Raw genomic sequence first — 12,871 nt, 5'->3', positions numbered from 1 at the left:
GATTGCTTTATATAAAAGTACCATGTATGTAAAATGTGTATGATCTTTCACAATACACATTGTATATGTAAAATGTGTATGTATACGGAGCAGAAAAGCTGTAAAATAAAATGTATGTCTTCCTAAGAGGGGTGGAGGATGGGTTAACAAAACATTAAAAAAATATACAAATAAATGCCTAAATTTACCCTTAAACACTTTGAAATTTGATGTTTGGAACATCTTTGAAGTTTGACATTTGAGAAACATGGATGAACGTCTAATTCTGACGTGAGACTGTGAGAGCTGGTTGGATAAACATGTAGTAAACATGTAACAAGTGTTTCCTAGACAGGCCTCTCTAGTTCTGTTGGCCCCTGCCTGAGCAAATCTGCCTTCAATTGGTGTCAAAGTTTCAGTGCCAGAATCCCTAGATGTTGTTCAGCAGGCTAGGAAATAGAAGACGTCTGAGCTAAGTTCACTTATGCTGGCAGTAGCTTTAAAGCAGTTTTATGAACTGAGGAATAAAATCATCAACCTTGTGGAATATGGATGGATGCCTTGTGGAAGTGCTGTGGCACATCCAGCTCTGGCCTGGCATGCTGAACCCAGTGCGCTGTGTTTGCATGTGTAACAGCCAAGGCTTTGATGTGTTCCTCTGTGGATCTGTTTCTCATTTCATAACTCAGAGCTGTGTGTGTGTGTGTGTTCTATTTCTGAGCATGTCCAGGGCTACAATAGGTCAAATAACGGCCACACCTGTCTCTGTGTCAGGGGACCACTCCGCCACCAGGGGACTTGGGTAATGAGTGACATCACAAAAACACAGCTGACACAGAGCCGAGACCACTACTGACTCATGACCACTGACCCGGCGCCAGAACTGACCACTGGTCACACAGTGAGATGGTGCACCACTCACTGCAGGCTTTCATGGGCTGATCCACCAGAAGCCTAAACTACGATTACAGACACTAATCGCCTCAAATCACCATCACTATGGTAAAACCACTGCTCACCTTTTTCTTCTCAGCCTTGGTCAGAGAGGATGTGACTGCCACAAAACCCCACAGCACATAAACCCTGAGAGAAGGGTAGGGAAGAGAGAGAGGATATGAAACGATGAGGGGGATAGAGAGGAAGAGTGAAGAGGGGTTTAGTAAACAGAACCAGATATGATGACTTTCCTTACAGAGGATGTATTATGGGGATGCACTGTGTATCCTCATATCCTAAGACTATCAAAATGCCTCAGTGGCTTCATAAACTATATCATTTAATAGTCAACACATACTTCTCTTTCCCTAACAGTCCAGAGCCTGTCTAGTAGCTGTTTAATAAACGTTCTAACATGAGTAAAAGCACCGTGCATAATGTGTTTTCTTTCATTATAGGACATACTGTAAAACTAACTCCCAGCAGTTCAGTTGACACTGTCGAATGTTCCAGACCTTGCTATGTTAGAGGTGCACACCATGCGTCGTTTTTTCCCGGCGCCGCGTGTGAATTCAGGAAAAACTGTTAATTTGACCTGGCGGTTCAGCGGCATACATCTCAATCAATCTGACCACGCCGAGAAGGTGCAAACAAACTAATGCGACCAAACATCAGCCGTGCTTTTCCTCCCACCTGTCCACACCCTGTGGCTTTTAAACACACAAGCCCACATCCAAACGCAATCACTCGCAATCCCAAATCATCATGTACACTTGTTTTAATAGTTTGAGACTTGGAGAGTGGGGCCTCTGGCTTTGGTTTATATTGGCCACATGATTATAGGTTCCTTTAAAGTGGTTTAATATAGCAACAAACTCAGGACGCGGACGCATGAGCACTGGGCTAAAGTAGATCATTTGAGATGCACCAACACAATTATTCTTGGAACTGTGAAGACACACCACAATCCATAACATCACCGCAATCACTAATCCGCAGGCCACATGTGACCGCAGTGACTGGTGCAGTTTCTCCAATGTGTGTACCGCCGCCGTCTCCCCTCCGACTGAAACCCTCCCCACAGTCCCCAGGCCCACACTAGACTAAACAATTATCCCAAAACCACAGACAAAGGTCCCGCACAGCCTGACACAACAGATCCGCTCAGCCTGAACTAACGACCCCCTACCCGCGTCCACGTTTCTCTTTACAGTGGCACATTGTAGAATAAAAACGGAGAGAGAGCGAGCGAGAGAGTGTGGACAAGGAGAGAGAGTGGGAACTGTTACAAAATCTGCCCAGACAGTGAGTTTTAACCTCAACCCCAGCCCAAGGGAAAATTCATTCTACATATCGTGCCCATGCAACGCAACACATGCTATACACACCTATATGCTATAGCACACACAGGATCTTTATTCACAACAGTTGACCTTTCAACAGTTTTAAATGCGTATAGATACCATATAATTACTGTACACTAATACACTTACTGTAGGCAACATCGCCACTGAAATAAAATTTGGTTAGAAACATTTCGCACACATGAAAGCGTGGAGCAGGTTATCGGTCAGTAGAGTCCCCCCAATTTACCTGTACAGAAACGTGAGACGCATTCTCTCCGTGGTCTCGCCCTGAAGTATTTCCCCCCGGTAACGACTTTCTGACCACCTTATGTGTTTTTGTTGACTCCCGGGGTGAGTTATTATCCGTTCCTTTCGGCGATAGTCAGACCAACCACTGTCTTCTGTGTGGCTGTGAGAGAAGGTTCCTTCGCGTGCTCTCTCTCTCTCTCTCTCTCTCTCTCTCTCTCTCTCTCTCTCTCTCTCTCTCTCTCTCTCTCTCTCTCTCTCTCTCTCTCTCTCTCTCTCTCTCTCTCTCTCTCTCTCTCTCTCTCACTCTCACTCTCACTCTCACTCTCACTCACTCTTCCCTGGATTCGGATCGGGGAAGGGTTTCAGAGTTTTTTTTCTCTCGTTCCCCCGACAACTTTTTTTGTCCTTGTTTTAAACTGGTGTGACGTCTGGCAGCCGGGGGTCCTGAAGGGGAGAAAAAGAGCGATACAAAATGGACAGATTACACAACTCTCTGTCTCTCTCTCCCTTCCATATCACACACGCGGGCACCACTCTGACTAATCTATAATTGAGTAATTGAGAGCCGCTTTCTGAGTTGTATAACAACCCTATATAAGAATGGTCTATTGTACAGACTTGTTCTGATCACTAATAATCATCAACTCATTGTTGACAACTGCTCAGGGAGCTCAGAGTTGGCAGCGCTGACAGTAGCACCCCGTGGCGCGCACGCAACCCCCTTATGGTTTTAGAGCCAATAAATTAAATAAAAACAATTCAAGACTACTGTTTTACAACATCGACTATGAAACTTAGGTCTATTGGAACTAGGGGGGCTGAATCCTTCCACATAACTGTATCAATCATGCAAATATATTATGAGAATAGTCGACAGACCAAACAGACACACCCACATAGTTTATTGTTATCAACTTCTGAAATGTCCGTCTTTGTGGATGTTTAAGTTCTGATGTGTTTGTTATTGGCATGCATATTCCTCTTGCTAATCAGGGCTGTGTGGTTGGCTGTGCGTGTCTAACAGGTCCCACTCTGGTTACTGCCTCTGAGATACAGGAAGAGGGATGGAGAGAAATAGAGAAGAGAGAATAATCAAGAGGAATATAGAAAAGGGTGTGGAGAAAGGGTCAGGAGGGTCAAGAGAGAGAGCGAGAACAAGACAGAAAAGGAGAGCGATGGAGAAGGGCACACAGCACTGGAGTGATTACCATGGTGACCACACAAACACAACCTGTTGTTACGCTTTGATAATGGATCAGTTCTGTTGAGTATCAATACGACAGCAGGTCTTTCACACACTCTCTAATACAGTGTAGTTAGTTACAGTATAGGCTACATCCTGTGATACTGTGTGTGTTTATCCTCATCATTTCATACAACAGAATGTTAGTGTGACAGATGTAATCATAAGCCAGTTGTATAATGTGGTTCAGGCTTCAGATTGGCTTAGACCAGTGTTTGATGTAGCTAATCACCATCTCTGTACTGTAGTCATGTTGTGTTTCTGCTGGCCAAGAAAAGCACACTGTCCTCTGAGACCAGTAGCTCTGTGTTAGATCATACATACCCATACACACATCGCCCCCCTCTCGCTCTCTCTCTCTCTCTCCCACCCTTCTTTCTCTCTCCCACCCTTCCCTCTTCCCCTCTAGTGTTTAACTCATAAACCTGTGGAAAACGCAGCCGGAAGCAGTGACAATTCACTCAGGCCAGTCTTATCGGTGTTTGCAGACAACAAATAATGCCACTGAACTTACTGCTGCGCCAGTTCCAGTTATGCTTTTGACCCGAAAATCATCGCCACCCCTCTGCTCCTCAACCGCTCCCCAACCACTCTCTCTGATGGTATCGCGCGCGCTGCGCTTTGGGTCCACTTGTATTATCGCCCCTCCAGATTTGGAACGCAACGCGGTCAATTGCTTCTCTCGGGAACGCTCGCGCGCTGTACCATGTCACTTCTATTCCCGATTAAACCGGTTATAAAAACGGGTTGGGACCGATGCATGCCAATAACAAACACATCAGAACTTAAACATCCACAAAGACGGACATTTCAGAAGTTGATAACAATAAACTATGTGGGTGTGTCTGTTTGGTCTGTCGACTATTCTCATAAGATATTTGCATGATTGATACAGTTATGTGGAAGGATTCAGCCCCCCTAGTTCCAATAGACCTAAGTTTCATAGTCGATGTTGTAAAACAGTAGTCTTGAATTGTTTTTATTTAATTTATTGGCTCTAAAACCATAAGGGGGTTGCGTGCGCGCCACGGGGTGCTACTGTCAGCGCTGCCAACTCTGAGCTCCCTGAGCAGTTGTCAACAATGAGTTGATGATTATTAGTGATCAGAACAAGTCTGTACAATAGACCATTCTTATATAGGGTTGTTATACAACTCAGAAAGCGGCTCTCAATTACTCAATTATAGATTAGTCAGAGTGGTGCCCGCGTGTGTGATATGGAAGGGAGAGAGAGACAGAGAGTTGTGTAATCTGTCCATTTTGTATCGCTCTTTTTCTCCCCTTCAGGACCCCCGGCTGCCAGACGTCACACCAGTTTAAAACAAGGACAAAAAAAGTTGTCGGGGGAACGAGAGAAAAAAAACTCTGAAACCCTTCCCCGATCCGAATCCAGGGAAGAGTGAGTGAGAGTGAGAGTGAGTGAGTGAGTGAGTGAGTGAGTGAGTGAGTGAGAGAGAGAGAGAGAGAGAGAGAGAGAGAGACTTCTGTGAGTGTAATGTTAACTGTTCATTTTTATTGTTTATTTCACTTTGTATATTATCTACTTCACTTGCTTTGGCAATGTTATGTTTCCCATGCCAATAAAGCCCCCTGAATTGAATTGAAAGAGCTGGAAAGTGAAGGAGGGAGGGATTTGTCTGGGTCAGATGGAGTCAATATTTGTTCCATTCCAGAGGAATCTTATAGATGGACAGATCAAAGCGGAGGACTGTGTATTCTTAACAGAGTGGGAAGAGAGGAAAGGAAAGAATAGCTGAGTCTGAACAGAAGTAGAGGGAGGGTAGTTGGACAGTAAGTGAGGTGGCCAATAGAATGGGTGGTCTTTTGGCAGGTGAGAGAAGGCTAGGAGGGGAGGTAGTGTCTATCACAGGAAGTTGGTGGCATCTTAATTGGGGAGGACGGGCTCGTGTTAAATGGCTGGAGCGGAATCGGTGGAATGGTATAAAATACGTGTTTGATACCATTTAATTGGCTCCGTTCCAGACATTATTATGAGCTGTCCTCTACTCAGCAGCCTCCTGTGGTTCCACTCTCTCTGTCTGTCTCCACATTAACACATTAACTCCACATTAACTCTCACACCCACCAAGGGGAGTTTGCATGGGATGACTCATAACACAGCTTCATGTGTAGGATCTAAATTTGACCTATATTGTCACAGCAAAATCATCCTGCAGCAAAAGGATTGTAATGTTTAGTGCATAATGTTGCTTGATCAGTGGTTAGGCTATTGGCTGGCCAAAAGTAGACTACATGAAAAGTTCAATACTGATATATAACCAACCGTGTGTTAGTGTGGCTTTTCAGGGAATTTATGTAAATCACAAAGCTGATCTGCATTTCCTGCGGTGCAGGAAAATTCTCAACAACAAAAGAGTGGTCAAATTAAGCTCCTACAAATGTGCTCACAATAATGGTTCTGAGATGGATTTGGAGAGCTTCATGTTAAGGATTGCAATATATTACTGTATCATCTTGGCTTTATGGTCAAGTGATAAACATGCTGCACCAACACTTTCTTTGACACTTTACTGTACTGAGTCATCCCAACCTCAACAACAAAGCTTTTCAGTACAGTTTGTCTAGACTTGGCATGGGAAAATGCAATGTGGTCTCAAACAATTCATATTTTTCTGTATGTAAATCTGTGACACTTAATTTAGTATGATATGTTACATTAGGTTACATCATGAATGGAATTGCGGTCGTTCCATATCATAATACTTTGAGGACGTATAATATCATACATTTTAATCAGTCATACAAAGCATATGAAGCATAGAAGGACATTCTGATGTGGTTTGGTTGGGCTAGGACATTCTGATGTGGTTTGGTTGGGCTAGGGCATTCTGTTGTGGTTTGGTCGGGCTAGGACATTCTGATGTGGTTTGGTTGGGCTAGGACATTCTGTTGTGGTTTGGTTGGGCTAGGAAATTCTGTTGTGGTTTGGTTGGGCTAGGACATTCTGATGTGGTTTGGTTGGGCTAGGACATTCTGTTGTGGTTTGGTTGGGCTAGGACATTCTGTTGTGGTTTGGTTGGGCTAGGACATTCTGATGTGGTTTGGTCGGGCTAGGACATTCTGATGTGGTTTGGTTGGGCTAGGACATTCTGATGTGGTTTGGTTGGGCTAGGACATTCTGTTGTGGTTTGGTTGGGCTAGGGCATTCTGTTGTGGTTTGGTCGGGCTAGGACATTCTGTTGTGGTTTGGTTGGGCTAGGACATTCTGTTGTGGTTTGGTTGGGCTAGGACATTCTGTTGTGGTTTGGTTGGGCTAGGACATTCTGATGTGGTTTGGTTGGGCTAGGACATTCTGTTGTGGTTTGGTTGGGCTAGGGCATTCTGATGTGGTTTGGTTGGGCTAGGACATTCTGATGTGGTTTGGTTGGGCTAGGACATTCTGATGTGGTTTGGTTGGGCTAGGACATTCTGTTGTGGTTTGGTTGGGCTAGGACATTCTGTTGTGGTTTGGTTGGGCTAGGACATTCTGTTGTGGTTTGGTTGGGCTAGGACATTCTGATGTGGTTTGGTTGGGCTAGGACATTCTGTTGTGGTTTGGTTGGGCTAGGACATTCTGATGTGGTTTGGTTGGCTAGATGGACATAGTGAGAAGTTCACTGTGAAGCGTTGACAGACCACCAGTTAGATCAGTCTTCAAAACTGTTCCCCACTTTCTCTCTTTCTCTGTTCTGTCCCCCTCCCTTTCTCAAAAATGTCCCCCCTTTTTAGGTCAATGTCACACATTTCCATCTAATATATTTTGTAGCATTCATACAAGCACTTGCACACACACTGATCACTTGCTCCTGTTTTTGCCCCCAACAAATGTAGTTATGTTATGTCAAAGGTTAAATATGCAGGTGCAAGTGTGTGCAGGTGTGTTATTTGTGCAGGTTGTGTTATTTTGTCTTCTCTCAATATTCTGTCCCTCTAGTCCCTCTTTCCACACAGGTTGGCACCAGCTCACACAGCAGAATTCAAAACCGATGGCCTCTCTTTTCTCTCACTCTCCCGTTCTTTCTCTCATTCTCTCTCTCGCTCTTTAACCCTCCACTTGCCTCTTTCTGTCTCTTTCATAAAGCTGGAATTTACCTCCAGCTAGCTGCTTCGAGAGGAGTCATGCAGTAAATATTTATAAAGAGGCAGAAAGCAGGTTTATTCTTGCTGTCTCCTAAACTAGTCCAAGCCTCCTCGCCTCCTCACCTTCCTCTGAACTGAGAAAAGAACTCACTCTCCCTCTTGGCATCATCTCACCACGCTGGGGAGAGAAAATAAACCAAACGCCTCTCTCACAGGGTGGTTGGAAAGAAGAGAAAGACGGGCTGACGGACACACACACTCTTTTCAACTTCGATCCTTGCTCCTGTCAAATCATTCTTTCCATCTCTCCTCCTCCTCTCTCTCTGCTGAGAAGAGGATAGGAAATCAGGTCAGCTGTGTGTTGTTGAACATAGCAGACATATTTGAGAGCAAAGTGAAGCCAGAGCTAGAACTGTACCTTACTGTACCGAGGTGTGTGTGAGGGTGCATCCATTACTGGCTATATGCAGGGCCTCTCCAGACCTGGCACTTTCATTGGGTTTGTGTGTGTGCAAGTGTAAATATGTGTGTGTGTGTATGCCTCCATGGGCATGAAACCTTCACAGATCATGTGTGTTTGTGTGTGTGTGTTTGTGAGAGAGTGTGCATCCATTACTGGCAACAGTGGCTTGCGAAAGTATTCGCCCCTACTTTGTTGCCTTACAACCTGGAATTAAAATATATTTTTTTGGGGGGGGGGTTGTATCATTTTGAAGATGAAAAATGTTTTTTTTTTTAAATTGTGAAACAAACAATAAATAAGACAAAAAAACAGTAAACTTGAGCGTGCATGACTATTCACCCCCCCCCAAAGGCAATACTTTGTAGAGCCAACTTTTGCAGCAATTACAAGTCTCTTGGGGTATGTTTCTATAAGCTTGGCACATCTAGCCACTTGGATTTTTGCCCATTTTTCAAAGCAAAACTACTCCAGCTCCTTCAAGTTGGATGGGTTCCGCTGGTGTATAGCTTTAAGTCATACCACAGATTCTCAATTTGATTGAGGTCTGGGCTTTGACTAGGCCATTCTAAGACATTTAAATGTTTCCCCTTAAACCACTTGAGTGTTGCTTTAGCAGTATGCTTAGGGTCATTGTCCTGCTGGAAGAACTTCCATCCCAGTCTCAAATCTCTGGAAGACTGAAACAGGTTTCCCTCAAGAATGTCCCTGTATTTTGCGCCATCCAGCATTCCTTCAATTCTGACCAGTTTCTCCGTCCCTGCCGATGAAAAACATCCCCAGAGCATGATGCTGCCACCACCATGCTTCACTGGGGATGATATTCTTGGGGTGATGAGAGGTGTTGGGTTTGCACCAGACATAGCGTTTTCCTTGATGGCCAAAAAGCTCAATTTTAGTCTCATCTGACCAGAATACCTTCTTCCATATGTTTGGGGAGTCTCCCATATGCCTTTTGGTGAACACCAAACCAGTTAGCTAAAAAAAACATTTAAGCAATGGCTTTTTTTCTGGCCACTCTTCCATAAAGTCCAACTCTGTGGAGTGTACTGCTTAAGGTGGTCCCACGGACAGATACTCCAATCTCCGCTGTGGAGCTTTGCAGCTCCTTCTGGGTTATCTTTGGTCTCTTTGTTGCCTCTCTGATTAATGCCCTCCTTGCCTGGTCTGTAAGTTTTGGTGGGCTGCCCTCTCTTGGCAGGTTTGTTGTGGTGCCATATTCTTTCCATTTTTTAATAATATATTTAATGGTGCGCCGTGGGATGTCCAAAGATTCTGATATTTTTTCATAACCCAACCCTGATCTGTACTTCTCCACAACTTTGTCCCTGACCTGTTTGGAGAGCTCCTTGGTCTTAAATGGTGTCTCTTGCTTGGTGGTGCCCCTTGCTTAGTGGTGTTGCAGACTCTGGGGCCTTTCAGAACAGGTGTATATATACTGAGATCATGTGACACTTAAATAAAAAGTCCACCTGTGTGCAATCTAACCAATTATGCGACTTCTGGAGGTAAATAGTTGCACCAGATCTTATTTAGGGGTTTCATAGCAAAAGGGGGTGAATACATATGCACGCACCACTTTTCCGTGTTTAATTTTTTTCAAGCAAGCTATTTTTTTCATTTCACTTCACCAATTTGGACTATTTTGTGTATGTCCATTACATGAAATCCAAATAAATATGTAAATTACAGGTTGTAATGAAACAAAATAGGAAAAATGCCAAGGGGGGTACTTTTGCAAGGCACTGTATATGCAGGGCCAGATGTAAACAGCTCCAGTGAGAGGTGTGAAGTCCACACAGGAGGATTGGAAAGACGGCCACCTGACTGGGAGAGACGGCCACCTGACTGGGAGAGACGGCCACCTGACTGGGAGAGACGGCCACCTGACTGGGAGAGACGGCCACCTGACTGGGAGAGACGGCCACCTGACTGGGAGAGACGGCCACCTGACTGGGAGAGACGGCCACCTGACTGGGAGAGACGGCCACCTGACTGGGAGAGACGGCCACCTGACTGGGAGAGACGGCCACCTGACTGGGAGAGACGGCCACCTGACTGGGAGAGACGGCCACCTGACTGGGAGAGACGGCCACCTGACTGGGAGAGACGACTGGATCAAATAAAGACTTTAGAAAACCTCAACGACCAGATCAGGACAGAAGTTGGGAAATATTGGGGGGTGGGGGGGCTTCTATGTGTGTGTGTGTGTGTGTGTGTGTGTGTGTCTCTAGTGATCAGTGCGGGTGGGCCCACGGTTTGGTGTATATCCAGAAGAATCCTTACAGCTGATTTATTCCCCCAGTCTGTTTCTCAATAAGGAATTAATTTCAAGGGACTGAAGCTGGGCAACTGGAGTGTGTAACAGTGAGCTACATCGCTCCAACTAAGTGTTCCATCCACCACACACCCCCGTCAGAAATAATACTACTATTTCCTTCACTAATTGGCTTGCCCCTATCCAAACATTACCAGCCAACCCACACGCCCAGCGAGAGAGAGGAGAGAGCGAGGGCTCTACACTGCTAGGTTGTTGTCACTGTTTGCTGCAAAGGCCAACAGACCTCCTGTTATTGTTTTCAGTGGCTGGACTCTCAGCCCACCTGGAAGCAAACTCTTTCTCTCCCTCTCACACACACACTATTGCATTGCTATCCCAAAGAATTGATTCCCATCCCTAAATCTAACATTAACCTTGTTTCTATCCCTAATTCTAACCATAAACCTAGCCTAAAATAGTATTTTTCCTCAGGGAGCCAGCAAAATGTGGACCGACAAAATACATTTTCCTTGTTTTACTATCCTTGCGAGGACTTCTGGTGCTCACAAGGATAGTTAAACATACACACACATACAGGACATTTATTTTTACAGGAGGTGCAGGGGAAAGGGAGTCCAGGCACAGGGGTCTATTTCAGGTCCACGTCCCACCAATCAGTGTCTGGTGGTTCTGAGTGATACCAGCAGAACAGAACAGTACCACCATGAGGACGTCACACCACCGTTTACATTACATTACCGTTCTGTTCGACTTCCTCTGGTCACGGTCACCCTGCCTCCCGGCCCCCTTCCCACAGAAAGGATGACCTGAAACTGGAGTGTGTTCCATATGGCACCCGATTCCCTTTATAGTGTACTACTTTAGACCAGACCCCACAGGGCTGTGAACTACATAGGGAATAGTGTGCCATTTGGGACAGGTCAAAGGGAATATGGTGCCATTTGGGACAGGTCAAATGGAATAGGGTGCCATTTGGGCCATGTCAAATGGAATAGGGTGCCATTTGGGACAGGTCAAATGGAATAGGGTGCCATTTGGGCCATGTCAAATGGTAATATGGTGCCATTTGGGACAGGTCAAATTGTAATATGGTTCCATTTGGGACAGGTCAAATGGTAATATGGTGCCATTTGGGACATGTCAATTGGAATAGGGTGACATTTGGGATGCAACATGGGTCTTTTATGTACCTATCTGGACTTGTAGGCTACCTACTATATTTATAAACAACCCCCTAAACAAATTATTTAATTTCATCCTCCTATAGCCTTATTGACATGTTACATTACAGCCTATGGGCAGTCCTAGGACTGGAGATGGTGATCTATACCTCCCTTTGTTATTGTCTTTAACGTCAAAAGGCCAACCTCTCTTTCTGCCCCCCAACCCACCTCTCAACCCTCTGGCTAAAAATAATTTCAGAATGAACACTGTGCGACTCGAACTTTCAAATGAAGGATTGCTTTATGTGTTCAATGAAAGCAACTAGAGAGTACAGTGAGAGAAAGAGTAGGGAGAAAGAGATTAGAGCGAGAGAGATAGGAGGAAGGAATGCTGTAAGGAGGGGAGTGACCGACTGATGGGCTTGTAGTTATCAGTAACTAATGGTTTTGGGAATGTTCACTGATACTAATGGTCCATGTCACCACTCTGGAACTACTGTGGAACACTTACAGCACCAAACAACTCCCCGACTTTAATCATTTCAGAGAAAGAAAGTCCTTCAAGAGGGGGACAAGGAATTTAAGGCATTTATCCTGCGTATTGGATATAAGCCTCATTCTTTGGTCTGTTTAAAATCGCCTGACCGTTAATCTATGTGATTGGAACGTGGGGCCAAGTCCAACCTCTCCTCCTCTGGTAATGCTCACGGTCTGGTCACCCACTTACAGTGTCTGGCTCTAGGGACCGATACACACCAAAAGCCCCTGGCCTGAACCCAATTCAATTCCTTTCGTCCTCCCTCTCGGTCTCGGCAGTAAAGTGCTTGCGTAGAACTAAGCACACGAAACCGCCGCCTTTGGCCAATAGCCATTTTGTTGAAGAGGTTCTTTGTCCAGTCTAGTCCGTGTTTGACCTGTGACCGCCCCCCTCCCACCTAGCTGTTCTGTCACTGTTGTGACTCATGTCCTTTCCGTTCCGTCGCTCCGTCTCTCAATTAAAAAAAAGAGGGAAGAACTTCAAACCTTCCGACCTTCGTTCTGCCTTTTTCCTGTTTCCACTAAACACAGGGCTCCCTCTCCTATTTTAGTCAAATCCCCCCACGCTCCCTGCGTATCCTGCCTTTCCTATTCCAG

General features: G+C 45.2%; 1 protein-coding gene across 1 annotated transcript in view; it reads right to left on the bottom strand.

Annotated features, from left to right (window-relative positions):
• Positions 1 to 4,325, bottom strand: part of LOC135520686 (thrombospondin type-1 domain-containing protein 4-like) — a 102,601-nt gene extending 98,276 nt beyond the window's left edge. The window contains exons 1-3 of the mRNA XM_064946421.1: positions 4,268 to 4,325; positions 2,509 to 2,954; positions 999 to 1,062 (exon numbers count right to left, since the gene is read on the bottom strand). Of these exons, the coding sequence (XP_064802493.1) occupies positions 999 to 1,062; positions 2,509 to 2,531 (87 nt within the window). The 5' untranslated portion in view covers positions 2,532 to 2,954; positions 4,268 to 4,325. The remainder of the gene's footprint in view (positions 1 to 998; positions 1,063 to 2,508; positions 2,955 to 4,267) is intronic.
• Positions 4,326 to 12,871: the final 8,546 nt, after the last annotated feature.

Source organism: Oncorhynchus masou, chromosome 29, assembly GCF_036934945.1.
Source record: "Oncorhynchus masou masou isolate Uvic2021 chromosome 29, UVic_Omas_1.1, whole genome shotgun sequence".
Lineage (NCBI taxonomy): Eukaryota > Metazoa > Chordata > Actinopteri > Salmoniformes > Salmonidae > Oncorhynchus > Oncorhynchus masou.
The sequence above is the reverse complement of the archived record's forward strand: the minus strand, read 5'-3'. Positions and strand labels throughout refer to the sequence as shown.